General features: G+C 38.5%; 1 protein-coding gene across 1 annotated transcript in view; it reads left to right on the top strand.

The window, feature by feature from the left end:
- The window catches only part of GABRB1 (gamma-aminobutyric acid type A receptor subunit beta1), a 390,272-nt gene that overhangs the window by 362,546 nt on the left and 13,327 nt on the right, over nucleotides 1–14,399 (top strand). Inside the window, exon 8 of the mRNA XM_040484497.1 lies at nucleotides 2,180–2,424. Coding sequence (XP_040340431.1) covers nucleotides 2,180–2,424 — 245 coding nt within the window. The remainder of the gene's footprint in view (nucleotides 1–2,179; nucleotides 2,425–14,399) is intronic.

Genomic DNA, 14,399 nt, shown 5'->3' with positions numbered 1-14,399 from the left:
CTTTGAACATTCCAAAACTAAGGAAAGGCAACAAATAGTTGATCACATCATAGGTATGAATCTGCATATATTATTTGAATGTGAACATGAGTATGTGTATACTATGGTTAAGGAAAAAACTGGATGATGTCAACAGCAGGGAATACAACTATCAAGGTCATAAATTGTGGTTCTCCTTACACATCTATCCCCAAAGCTAATGTGGTATTTTGATTAAAGATGTTAGCACATAAAATGCTGACTTAATCTTCTCTTTGAAATGTAAAATCTGTGACATTTTAAAACTTAAGTAAGTAAAAAAGGCATTTGTTTACTAACCCTTCTTGCTTAAAAATTTAAATCAAAGAGTAGAAACCAAAAAGTAATTAGTGGATTTGTAAATGAATGAACTGTTTATTTCTGCTGAGGATATTAGCTAGAATTATATTGGGTGAACTTTAAATTTTTATTCAAAGAAATTAGTGAGACCATTCATGATGGCATTTCAGATCAGTGCAGTACTTTGGAATTCATCACTGATCTGAACCATTTTAACTTTTTATATGCTAACTCCGACTTCTTATTTTATCTGTTCTCTTAAAGTTGAATAGTCAAATCAGGGAATTTATCCAGAATAATCTCATGGGCAAATGAGTGCTAAACTATTGTTCCCCCTTTTCAGTTTCTACCTTCTATTCTCTTTGCCGGATGTCCTTTGTTTTTAACACCCATTTTAACATTTCCTGTCTTTATTTTTAAGGACTGCCATCAAGTTTCAAGTTTTATCTTCTCATCTTTCTGTTTTCATTTTAAGTGCCTTTTGTTTAACACTTCCTTGCTTTTTTGCCCCTAGCTGGGTGATCTATGGAAAATAACTAGTCTCAGAATTTCTGTTTATGCATCCATAAAATAGAAATCATATACCTGCCTTATCATTCTCAGCAAGCTGTTATGGCAGTCATATAAGATAATTCATAACCGTGTTTAAACTGTAATATTGGGGCACCTGGGTGGCTCAGGCAGTTAAGCATCGGACTCTTGATTTGGGCTCAGGTCATGATTTCACTATTCATGAGATCAAGCCCCATGTTGGGGCTGTCAGCACGGAGCCTGCCTAGGATTCTTTCTCTCTCCCTCTCTCTCTCTCTCTCTCTCTCTCTCTCTCTGTCCCTAACCCAGTCTCTCTCTCTGTCTCAAAAATAAATAAATAAACTTAAAAAATAAAATAAAACTGTAATATGCTATATAAATGTGTAATATTAGTATTATAGCACAAATTATCTTCGTAAGATTCCAACTTCCTCTTCAGTTTTGTTTTTCCCAATTACATTTCATCATTGCCATCATCAACACCAAATATTTATTACAGTCATGCAAAGATTATATGGTTAAGAAAGGTTGTGCTTAACAAAATCGACAAAACAGAATTTTCCTTTTAAGAGTTTACAGTCTTAACCTTCTTTAACAAATCCAAGTTGAATTTTTCAGGAAATCTTTTCTTGACTCCAGGGAACTAATTCATTCTAGGCTCTGGAATCAAGAACTAGAGGTAATATTTGAAAAATCAAAGCAACAAGGTTTTATTTAAAAAATACATAAATCAAATGTTTGACGCAAATCGTGAACTTTCTTACATATATCTTCTTTTAGTGTTGTTTCACTATGAATGATGCATTATTATTTTAACGTGTAATACTGACCTTGTATATATTATAGACTTATGGAATGAAGTAGGTCTCCTCACGATGGTTACCAACTTTCAGTTTGGTAGTGGCTGTTGTGGGCATTAGTGTCACAAGGACAGATTTAGTAGGAAAATGAGCAAGACGCTGAGACCCGGAAGAAGTCCGGGTTACCCGGTGTGTAACAGAATGAGGAACATTTGACAGGAGACAGTGAGCACATCAATGGGATTTTGATATGCAGGCCCATTTATTCTTCTTTCTTCTATGTGTGTTATTTTTTTTTAAATGGCTGCTTCCAACCCTCCATTAATGGTGCATCCTGTTTTACGATTTGTTCATGGCCTGTATGGGGAGTCTGAAGCTTTGTCCTTCCAAATATCTGCTCCTTTTGCCTAGTGGTTTATCACATTGCTGCCATCATTCTGGGACACCAATAAGGAAATAGCATCTGTCTTAGTCTTTCAAGGGCAGCTTAACAAATGCATTCAGCTAAGATGTGTCTTTCTGTTTCATAGGAATCACCACCGTGCTGACAATGACAACCATCAGCACTCACCTCAGGGAGACTTTACCGAAGATCCCTTATGTCAAAGCGATTGATATTTACCTGATGGGTTGCTTTGTGTTTGTGTTCCTGGCTCTCCTGGAATATGCCTTTGTAAATTACATCTTCTTTGGAAAAGGCCCTCAGAAAAAGGGAGCTAGCAAACAAGACCAGAGTGCCAATGAGAAGAACAAACTGGAGATGAATAAAGTTCAGGTAATGTATTAAATATTCCTTACAATATTCTTCCAAAATGTATCAGCAGCATGGTGCTCAGGGCCCCCATAACAGGAAAAAAAAAGTATATTAGTTTATCTTTAATATGGCTCAAACACGCCTCCCTTTTACATATTTGAGAATTGGGGATTGAACAAGTTAGGTTGAAGTTACCATAGATTAGTAATATACCTGGACCTAAAACTCAACCCTAAATCAATTATTCTTTATTCTAAACCAAATAGTTGTAAAACTATAGGCAGAAGAATAATGCCAGATTTGCTTGAAAAATGAATGAGACAACTAAAATAAATCAGTTCTGTACTCAGTGGAAATGAAAAGATATGGCCCAGTAGTTACAACCACGGACTGGAATTAAACTGCTTGGGTTTGAGTCCCAGCTCTGCTACTTACTGGCTTTATAGCCCCAGACATATCAACCTACATAACTTCTCATCTAGTCTCTGTTCTCAATGTCATCATTGAGGTTATTATAGTATACTTATAGAGTTGTTATAAGGACTAAATGAGTTTTTTTTTAAGTCTAATATTTGTAACAATACCTGGAGCATGATAGGTACTCATTATCATTATAGCTAGCTAGCTATTACCCTTGGATGTAAGACACTGTCACTATTTTTCTTTTGCTTTTCGTTGGTAGATCTTATGACTTGTGCTTTCACTAGTGCTTTCTTTATTCTTTAAGAACATCTCTTTAGCCTCTACTTCTATGCCATGTTTCACTGAAATCAAATTAAAATTATGAACATTGAAATACTGCATCCACTATAAGTTGTTTTCAAGATGGCACCCAGGGTGACAACTCAAAAGATTCGCTCATTTAGCCACCATTCTGAGCATTAGGGATACTTCCCTGAAGGAGACAAAGCTCCTGGCTCTCATAGAGTTTAGACTCTAATGTGGGAAGACAGACCATAAACACGTAAGCACGGATTAAGAGGATATTTCAGGTTGTAGTAAGTTCTGAAGAAAGTAAAACAGAGCGATGGGTAAGAGAATGATTTGGATCAGCGTCAAGGGAACAAGGAAGGTAGGTCAGGAAGACCTCTCTGAGACATGACCATTTGATCTGAGACCTAAGTGATGAGAAGCACTAACCACACCATGTCCATTCAAGGCAGAGGACACGACAGTGCAGTGGCTGGGAGGAAGGAATTGCTTGAGGTATGAAAGTACTAAGAGGACACCAATGTGGCAAGACCATAGCAAGTGAGGGAGAATATGTAGTAGTAGAGGTGGCTGGAGAATCAGGCAGAAGCCAAACTATAAATCTTCAATGTACATATCTTCATGCTCTTTGGTGGGATATCAAAGCCAAACACTGTCAGGTAATTAGAAAATTATAAGCAAAATACCAAACAGATTCAGCCAAATGGTCAAAATTCAAAGTAACTCATTCAAATAATATTTTACTCTTTTTTTTAAAGTTCCTTCTTTTAAGTTTAATTTTTTTTTGAGAGAGAGAGAGAGAGAAAGAGAGAGAGGATGAGCACACGTGAGGGAGAAGCAGAAAGAGAGGGAGAGAATCCCGAGCAGGCTCCATGCTGTCATCTCTGGCCTGATGCAGGGCTCGATCTCACGAACTGTGAGATCATGACGAGCTGAAATCAAGAGTTGGAAGCTTAACCAATTGACCGACTCAGGTGCCCCAGGAAATTTTCACTCTTATGTGAAATACTATGCTGGATTCTATGCAAGAAGGAGGAAGCATGATACTTGCCCTGAATAATCTTCTGATCTTTGTGGGAAAGAAGATTATATTCAGATGAGGTGATTAGATTATAAAATGAAACAGGACAGCACCTACCTTGAGGAGTGTTTCTGAAAGGAAAAGGCTGATTCTGACCTACTAGCTTTAAAGTACATTAGCAGATTTTAAGGCCACCTCTTTTCTGTTTCCACTCTCATCTCAGTTGCCTTCTAAGCCTCCGCATAGCTTGGAATGTGTATTAATGGATATATCATGAGGGAAAGCCCTACATAAATAAAGTGGCATAGGTTCACTGGTAGGAAAATCTGAAGCCATGGACTGGATGGATGTCAAAGATAAGTAGAATTTGGAAAGGTAAAGGAGAAAATAGGACCTCTGAATTGGCTAGAAAAGCAGTGTTCTCTAGAAAGGTAATTAAATGGAAAGGTCACACCTTCAGCAAACTGAAATCAATGCATTCAGATAATTTAAAAACATCATAAAACAAACTTTAACCACACTCTTTGGTCATTTACCTTGATTCCACCCCAGGATATCAGAGAATTTTTCTAAGATGTTAAGGGACAAATAAAGGCCAAATGAAAGCCTTGTATGCCACATCATATCTAGATGTATAATACATATTGCCCTCAAGAGGGCTTAGTGACTAATAAATAAGTAAAATGTTTCTATCTAACTGATCTTTGTGTTTGAGTAACATTGGGCTCAAACATAGTAAGGTTTCACTGGATCTCAAATCAGGAACTTTTTATGCCAGATGAATTGACATTTTAAATTTGAATTCCAGTAGATAGGATAGAAAAATCCCTCAATTATCAGGGTTGTTTTTTTTTTTTTATGAAATTTATTGTCAAATTGGTTTCCACACAACACCCAGTGCTCATCCAGGGATTTTTAAAGAAGATAAAAATGTGCTTTTATCCATGGAAAGTTAGATTAGAAACTTCACAAATGCTTTTCAGAAAAACACAGACAAAATCATGCCCAAATTAATTTAAAAATCATGTTAAGACATGAAAGAGTAGTTTATATTGGACTAACTCTCTTATGGATTAAAAATTATAAACCCCGAGCAAAAAAAAAAAAAAATATTTTTGAGAAAGAGACAGCTTGAGCAGGGGAAAGGGGCAGAGGGAGAGAGAAAGAATCTTAAGCAGCCTCCACACTCAGCATGGAGCCCAAGGTGGGGCTTGATCTCTGTGAGATCATGACCTGAGCCAAAATCAAGAGTCAGACACTCAACCGACTGAGCCACTCAGGTGCCTCCTGAGCAAAAAAAATTTTAAATCTGCTTGAAGACATGAGACTAACTGAAAACAAACAAAAACAAAGGAGAATCAACCCTCAAATGAAGGGAATGACATTCTCTTAAATCACTATTTATATAGCTTTGTCCCGAGGCCACTCCCCAGTCTGCAGAACTTCAGCCAAAAAACCTGCAGTTTTATCAGTCTGATGAGTCAGAACATGGAGTTTGATACTTCCAGAGTTTCAAGAAATCCTAGAAAGAAGTGAGTCACAAGAGAAATGCAAAATCTGAATTTGGGGCGCCTGGGTGGCTCAGTCAGTTAAGCATCTGACTTCAGCTCAGGTCATGATCTCCCGATCTGTGAGTTTGAGCCATTCATCGGGCTCTATACTGACAGCTCAGAGCCTGGAGCCTGCTTCAGATTTTGTGTCACCCTCCCTCTCTGTCCCTATCCTGCTCATACTCTGTCTCTGTCTGTGTGTCTCTCTCCTCTCTCTCAAAAATATACATTTCTTTTTTTTTTTTTTTCAACGTTTATTTTATTTTTGGGACAGAGAGAGACAGAGCATGAACGGGGGAGGGGCAGAGAGAGAGGGAGACACAGAATCGGAAACAGACTCCAGGCTCCGAGCCATCAGCCCAGAGCCCGACGCGGGGCTGGAACTCACGGACCACAAGATCGTGACCTGGCTGAAGTCGGATGCTTAACCCACTGCGCCACCCAGGCGTCCCTACATTTCTTTTTTAAAAAAGAAAGCTTTAAAAAAAAAAAAACCTGAATATAAACTTCCCATAAATCCTTGGTTGACCTCTGAACTACAAAAGTATAAAATGCTAGGAAATCTGGAAGGGGGAAACGGCTGAAAGACTGAAAAAAAAAAGAACAAAAATAAGGGATTCTCCTTGAGTTAAGGGAAAAATTAAAATATTCATCGTAACTACACATAAAACCCACTCACTACCCATTCTAGGTGACCTATTAGTAATTTAACTGCCTTTTATTATTATTATTATTATTATTATTATTATTATTATTATTTTGGAAAGAGAGAGAGAGCAAGGGAAAGGGACAGAGGAAGAGAGAGAGCGAGAGAGAGAGAGAGAGAGAGAGAGAGAGAGAGAGAATCTTAAGTAGGCTCCACCATCAGCACAGAGCCCAAAACAGGACTTGATCAAATCACTCTGAGATCACGACCTAAGTCGAAATCAAGAGTCGGACACTCAACCAACTAAGCCTCCCAGGTGCCCCTTCCGCCTATTAAAACAAAACCCAACATTTGTTAGGGAAAATAACAGAATCCAAAGTCTCTACAGACCATCATCAACAGCTACTATATAATAAAAAATCACTAGACATGAGAAAAAAGCAGGAAAACATGCCCATACTTAAGAGAAAAGACTTAAAAAGAGAAAAGAGAAAAGTCACTAGAAACAGAACTGCAAAAGTCTCAGATGTTGGCTTAAAAGATAAGGACAATAGTTAAAAATAATAACAGTAATTAATATATTTAGAAGTTCATAGAAAATAGCCCAAAACTGGGGCGCCTGGGTGGCGCAGTCGGTTAAGCGTCCGACTTCAGCCAGGTCACAATCTCGCGGTCCGTGAGTTCGAGCCCCGCGTCGGGCTCTGGGCTGATGGCTCGGAGCCTGGATCCTGTTTCCGATTCTGTGTCTCCCTCTCTCTCTGCCCCTCCCCCGTTCATGCTCTGTCTCTCTCTGTCCCCAAAATAAATAAACGTTGGAAAAAAAATTAAAAAAAAAAAAAGAAAGAAAATAGCCCAAAACTAAAAGGAGCTGAAATATCCTGTAATAGGCAAATGGTGAAACAAACCATAGTAGGTTCATACCATGGAATACCAGCCCAATAAAAAGTAATGAACTATTGATACATACAACAACTTGAATGGATCTCAAGGTATTATGATGAATGGGGAAAAAGTCCATCTTAAAAGATTATACATTGTTTGATTCCAGTTATATAATATACCTGAAATAATAAAATTATAAAGATTAAAGAACAGACCAGTGGTTACCAGGAGTCAGTGATGGGTGGAGGGATTGAGTGTGATTAATTAGAAAGGGGTAGCACAAGGTGGTGGAATAATTCTATAGCTTGCAGTGGTGGTTATGTGAATCATCACATGTAATAAAACTACATAGAACTATACATACTTTATACCAATGTCACTTTCCTGGGTGATATTGTACAGTAGTTAAGTAAGATGTCAATAGGAGAAACTGGGTGAAGGGTACATGAGAGCTCTCTGTGCTATCTTTCTAGTAATCTACAATAATTTCAAAAGAAAAATTTTTAAATAATGTCCATAGGAACAGATTAATATAGGTAGAGATGGGGAGTTTCAAAAAAAGACTTGAAACTGAAAAAGAACCAATGGAAATCATAGAATTGAAAAATTCATTAGACTGGGTATTATATGTAAGTGATGCATCACTGGGTTCTACTCCTGAAGCCAATACTATGATGTATGTTGACTAACTTCAATTTAAATAAATTAATTTTTTAAAAAGATTACATACACTTCAATTTTTCTATTTAGATTACTGCATCCTTAGCAAAGCAATGCATAAATCAGATCCCCCGCCCCTCCTTTCAGATAGATGAAAGAATATCCATTATATATTACATATATCCTTTTGAATAAAAATTGCTTATATATTTAAAAAAAAGAAAAATGCATTAGATGAATCAGCATCAGATTTTATAAAACATAAGAAAGGTTTAGTGACATTAAAGTTAATATTGGCCATCTCTCAATTTTTCCAGTACTCTGGTTCTTATCATTAATGTTACTACCTCAAAGAAGGCTTAACTGACACCCCCAATGGTGGATTGTATTTTGTACCATTGTTATTTGTTCTCATGGCTTTCTGTGCTTTTCCACCATAGGATTTACCACAATAGTGAATATATGTTTACTTAAGTAATTATTTTTTAATGTCTATCTCTCTACTAAACTATAAGTTTCCCAAGGATTGGGATCAAGGTCCTTGTCTATTATGTTTATGGTTCTTTAATCAGTGGCTAGAACAGAGGAAAAAACAAATAAGTATTTGCCGAATGAATAAATTTAGAGAGGACTTCTCCATTCAGGATGAGTTCTTAGCTACCATAACCCAAGGTCCTGAATGCTACATCATGTTTTATAAAACTCATATACATTCATAATAAGTAAGAAAAAGAGACTGTAGTCCACTTCAATTTTTGCTCCAAACTTTCTTACTGTTTCTATCACTTTGATTTTTAATATTTTCTAAAGCATGATTTATATCAACCCCTGCTATTCTCTCCGAATCACAGTGTCATATAACAACAGATAGATATAATCTTCAATAACAAAGCAAGTGTATTACTTCGTCTTTTCAGTGTATTATCTCCAGCAGTTAAGATAATAATGCAACCTGTGTGGTATTTAAAAATGCTATCCCCTGGTGAAATTTAAAAAATAGAAAATAATATCAGATTTTTTCCTTTCATATAAAAGTTTGGGTGGTCCTCCCCTTTCCTTTTAGATACTGGTAAACAGTTGAATTCAAATGATACATGTGCTGTGGTCCCAGACAATTTTCATTTGAGGGACCCTAATATTTGCCTTGGTACCCTAGAGCATAGCATGGCATCATTCATTTATTACACAATACTCTTGATAGCCTTGGCTGGGCAGTCATGTCAAGGGTCATTTGTACTGAAGTTAGAAGTGCTTGCTTTGTCTTGATTTATATTACCACCAGCTGCAGTGAAGCATCTTTTCTGTAGGAGTACAGATGCTGAATCCAGACATTAGGAGAGTTTCAACCTCTGAGGTGATAAAGACTGTAGATTCATGTACCCCTCAGGCATCATTTGAAACTAGAGATGGTATTTAGAGTTTTGAAAGATAGATTTCACAGTACTAGTAGGCTGTAAGTATGCTACTTCTGGGCCACTTTTACACTAACCTGGAATATACGTGGTTGTGTCTGTTGGCCACATCCACCTAGGCTGGATTGGTTGCATGGGCAGTCTATAGTCAGGTACTGATTTGAAATCACTTGAAGTCATGGGGGACACCTTGCAACCCCAACAATTAAGAAATAGAATTTCCATTCAGATTCAGATATCGATGCTGTAATCTGGTCTCTTTCCTCTCATTCCTATTCTCTGTGGTGTGTTATCTACATTTTCAGACACTTTTAGACATCTACACTTTCAGACAACTTGCTAAATGGAAATCAGCTCTGTACTGTGATTAATTCCAGGATCCATAATGCATGTGAAAGCAGGCATCCTAACAGTCAACAGCTTTTCCTTAAAACTAGCTTGAAACAGATGGATACCTACATTAGCCTTTGAGCCTAGGACGTACCCCACATCACTGCCTTGTCATCGGGCCAACTAAGACACTTCTCTCAGCCTTTGATGAAATTTTAACCTTTATGACTTAGCATCTTGGATTCTGGAGAAATTCAGGCAGGACCTTTGATTTCTGTGGATAGCCTGTGTTAGCAATTCATGGACTTCTTTAGCCCTTAAATCCGTGCCCAAATCTGGCTCGGTTCATGCTTTGTTCTCTAGTCTTGGCTTAATGTAGCTAATCTCCATATGCTTCAACAGCTCTTTCTCTCTCTCTCTCTCTCTCTCTCTCTCTCTCTCTCTCTTCCTCTCTCTCTGCTTCCCTCCTCCCTCCTTCCCTCTCTCCCTGTCATTTCCTTCTATACCCAAACATCTAGGATTCTTTTGTAAATGAGGAAGAAATCAAATTCACTTAACAGGCTTAAGAAAAAGGTGGGGGATATATTTTGGCACACACAACTAGAAGGTCCATGAGTGGTTCTAATTTCCTATGTGGCTATATCCATATATTTAAACATTGTCATCAGAGAGCATCTCTCTTCATCTGTTAACTCTGCTTTCCTTTATAATGGTTTTACGTTCATTAAACCCTTCCTTCATGGTGTTCCAAAACACCGAAGTTTAGATGTTCCAAGCTCTGCAACCCTAACGCAAAAGTACTTTCTTATCACCAATAGTTACAACAAAAAAAGTCTTAGGATTGAGTCTTCTGGATCAGCTTGAGTCATATTCTCATGCAGAAATCAATCTCTCTGACTAGGAAGTTGGGAAACAATAAATGCACAGGTCTGCATCACATGCCTGTCCCTGGAGCCTCAAAGATGCAAGTAGGTCCACTTCTACCACATGCACCAAGGAAAGTCAGGGAATGTTATCAGAAGAAGGTGGAATGGAATCAGGCAGGCCAAACCAATAGGCATCCACCAAAACTCACCCTAGACTCTGCCTAAAAGAAAATATCCATACTCTTTAATGCTACATCCAGCACCCACTGTGATCTCATGCTGCTTTCCTCTTCTGCCTCATTCCTCCTCCCTCTCCCCTTCACCGACACACACTTCGCTCTAGAAGTTCAACTCACAGTTTTCCCAAGTTGCCATGGTTTCACTCTTTGCTAACTTAGCTTGGCTTGTTCCCCCAAATTCACCTCTTGCCTGATGTCTGCCCTCACTCATCAGGTGCCTCTCCTAGAGCTCTCCATTGCACACTATGCTTACCGTTTTTTGTTTTAAACTTAAAAAGTATTTAAGGGGTGCCTGGGTGGCTCAGTCAGTTAAGTGTCCAATTCTTGATTTTGGCTCAGGTCATGATGTCACAGTTGTAAGATTGAGCCCAGTGTCAGGCCCCATGCTGAGCATGGAGTCTGCTTAAGATTCTCTCTCTTCCTCTTCCTCTGCCCCTCCCTTACTTGCACTCTCTCTTTCTCTCTCTCAAAAAATAAAAGTCACTTAAAAATATTTAATATTGGGGCACCTGGGTGGCTCAGTCGGTTGAGCATCCGACTTCGGCTGAGGTCATGATCTCGCGGTTTGTGAGTTCCAGCCCCGCGTCGGGCTCTGTGCTGACAGCTCAGAGCCTGGAGCCTGCTTCAGATTCTGTGTCCACCCCCGCCCTCTCTCCGCCCCACCCCTGCTTGTGCTCTGTCTCTCTCTGTCTTTCAAAAATGAATAAATATAAACAAATTTTGTTTAATATTTAATATTTAACTTTAACAAATATTTAATGAGTATATACTATGAAAATACTCTGTATGCACTAGGTATAGTCAGCAATGAATAAAAAAAAACCCTTTCATTTGGATGGGAGAGAAAGATGAACATTATACATATAAATACATCACACACAATCAAAATGACACTCACAAACACACATATAGTGCCAGGCAATAATATACACTATAAAGAAAAACAGAGTAGGACTTGAATGCAAACACTTTATCTTCCACTTTGGGTTTTCCAATGCCTGCCAAAGAGCCCGGCACAAATCAGGCACTTAAATGACTTTTAAAACAATAAGTGAACTAATGAATTAATTACAAAACCAAGCAGAATGCTCTTAAAATTCGTGTATAATTGGAAACTTTTTTCTATTATATTTCTATTGTTACAAAAATAAAATATTTAAGCCTCTCTCTTTTTTTTTTTTTTAAGCCTCTCCTACAGTGAAAACTGTTTGGTACCTGTCCAAATTTAAAATATATATATAATAAATCTTTCCTAAGGAAGGACATATATTTTGATTAGGGACAGTCGATGGTAATAATAGATGTGTGCTATTAATAGATTGCTTTCTTTTAAGTTTGTTTTTTTTATTTTTGAGAGAGAGAGCATGAGCAGGGAAAGGGCAGAGAGAGAGGTAGAGAGAGAATCCCAAGCAGGCTCTGTGCTGTCAGAGCAGAGTCTGATGCCAGGCTCAGTCTCACAAACTGTGAGATCATGACCTGAGCCACAATCAAGAGTCAGACGCTTAACCAACTGAGCCACCCAGGTGCCCCTAGACTGCTTTCAAACGGTGTTGATACTTTTCTTTTCTCAGCAATTCCTTCTCCCGAAATCTCTATGTTAGAATCTAAAGTGATTGATAACTCTACTCTGCCGTTACTTCATGATATTCTCCAGTTGGGAGGAAGAAAGTGTAGAAGTGCTTTGTTGATTACCTTAGGAGAGGGGCAGAGGGAGAGAGAACCTTAAGCAGGTTCCATGTCCATCATGGAGCCTGACATGGGGCTCCATCTCAGGACCCTGAGACCATGACCTGAGCAGAAATCAAGAGTCAGACGCTTAACTGACTCGGCCACCCAAGTGCCCCGACATCACACATTTTGAATACCTCCTTTTCAAACATCCAAAAAGTAATGGTTACTTTGACCAAAATCACTTTTTTATTTTCCTGAAGAGCAAAACATTACTGAAGAGTTTTTGGATGACTTCACTGAAGATGAATCTGAAAACTGACCCTTATTTGCATCATTTAGAATTCAGTAAATTTGCTGGTTATAATGCATTTTATATTTAATTGTAAAAAGCACTCATCTCACATATTGGGTCTCCCTAAGTCTATGTATAAAATGCTCCTATGTATAAGATAGTTTCTGGTTTCTTGTTTCTATCATTCTCTACTCAAAGCTCAATAAATTCCCACTAACATCAACTTAAGAAATTACTCCCTAACCTTCATGTCACGTATCTCAGGCTTGAACGGTGCATATTTGTAATTAATTCTTAGCTCTCTGAAATAAGCTAACCACTTTGTGGATTTTAGGTACACCAAAATCAGCTAGGACCCTTGGAATGCTTGTGTAAAATGCAGACTGGGAAGACCTGAATCTAGTATGAAATGAGCTCAAACCTGTATTTTTAACAAGCTTCCCAATAGATTCAGATGCACAATAATGTCTGAGAACCACCACTCTAGAGAATCTAGCCACTTAGTGTCCCTTAGCCACTGAAACTCAAACAGAGCTTAGAGAGATGACTCCAAGTCAGAGTTTCAGAGTTCCTCATTCTATAGACATTTACTCAGCCCCTCCTTAGGAGTATCAGTCTCTTTTCTGGAAGAGCAAGGGGAATATAACAGTGATGAAAAACACAGTAACATCAGAGCAGCTGTGCTCCTGGAGCTTACATTTCAGTTGAATAATTAACAAATATGTAAATGTGGGTGGCTCAGCCAATTGCGTCCGACTTCAGCTCAGGTCACGATCTCATGGTTCCTGGGTTCCAGCCCCGCGTGGAGCTCTGTGCTGACAGCTCGGAACCTGGAGCCTGCTTTGGATTCTGTGTCCCTCTCTCTGCTCCTCTGCCATTCGTGCTCTGTCTCTCTGTCTCTCTCTCAAAAATAAACATTAAAAATAATAATAATAATAAAATAAAACAAGTGTGTAAATAAATATACGCTATAGTGGCAGATGATAATAATTATGGTGAAGAAAATGGTGAGGAGCTAGTCAGGTAACAATCTGAGGAAGATCATTCCAAGAGAGAGGAACAGCAGTTGACAATGTCCTGAGGACTTAGGAGCATCAGGGGAGACAGTCAACAAATGACAAGTGTGGCTGGAGCAGAGAGCTCAAGGGGCAGAGTGAGGGCATAGGTCCCTGCAGGAGCTAAATCACATGGTACTCTGTGGATTTGGATGAGAAATCTGGATTTGATTCTATGTCTTAGGAAGTCATTTGATTTAAACAGAGGCGACATTGGTCTGTTTTACATTTTTTAAGCGTCACTCCAGCCGCTATGTAGAGAAAAGATCATAGCATTCCTTCCTGGAAAGAGGAAGACCAATTATGCAGCAAGACATGATGGTGGGGAAAAGCTGGTCAGAATCAAGATTTATTCAAAAGTAAAGCCATTAGGATCTGCTCATACCAATGTATGGGAGAAAGAAGGCAGAGAAAGGGGTCCAGGATAAATTTATCTACCTGAGCAACGCGCTGGAAAATTGCCAGTTGTTTCATTTGTCATTCTTCCATTTCTATTTCTTAAACAACAGAGTGTGGATTTGTTTAGATTTATGTAGGTTTGTACTCAACCTTCTATAGCGTCTTGAAACAAGTTGTCAGGAAGTTTGCAAAGAGATATGCAAATCACCTCCAGCAAAGCCTCCTATTTCCACCCCCACACCCCCCATCCCCCACCCCACCC

The sequence above is a fragment of the Herpailurus yagouaroundi genome, unplaced genomic scaffold, assembly GCF_014898765.1.
Source record: "Herpailurus yagouaroundi ecotype Mexico unplaced genomic scaffold, PumYag 28, whole genome shotgun sequence".
Lineage (NCBI taxonomy): Eukaryota > Metazoa > Chordata > Mammalia > Carnivora > Felidae > Herpailurus > Herpailurus yagouaroundi.
Note: the sequence above shows the minus strand (reverse complement) of the source record. Positions and strands in the feature narration are given on the sequence as shown.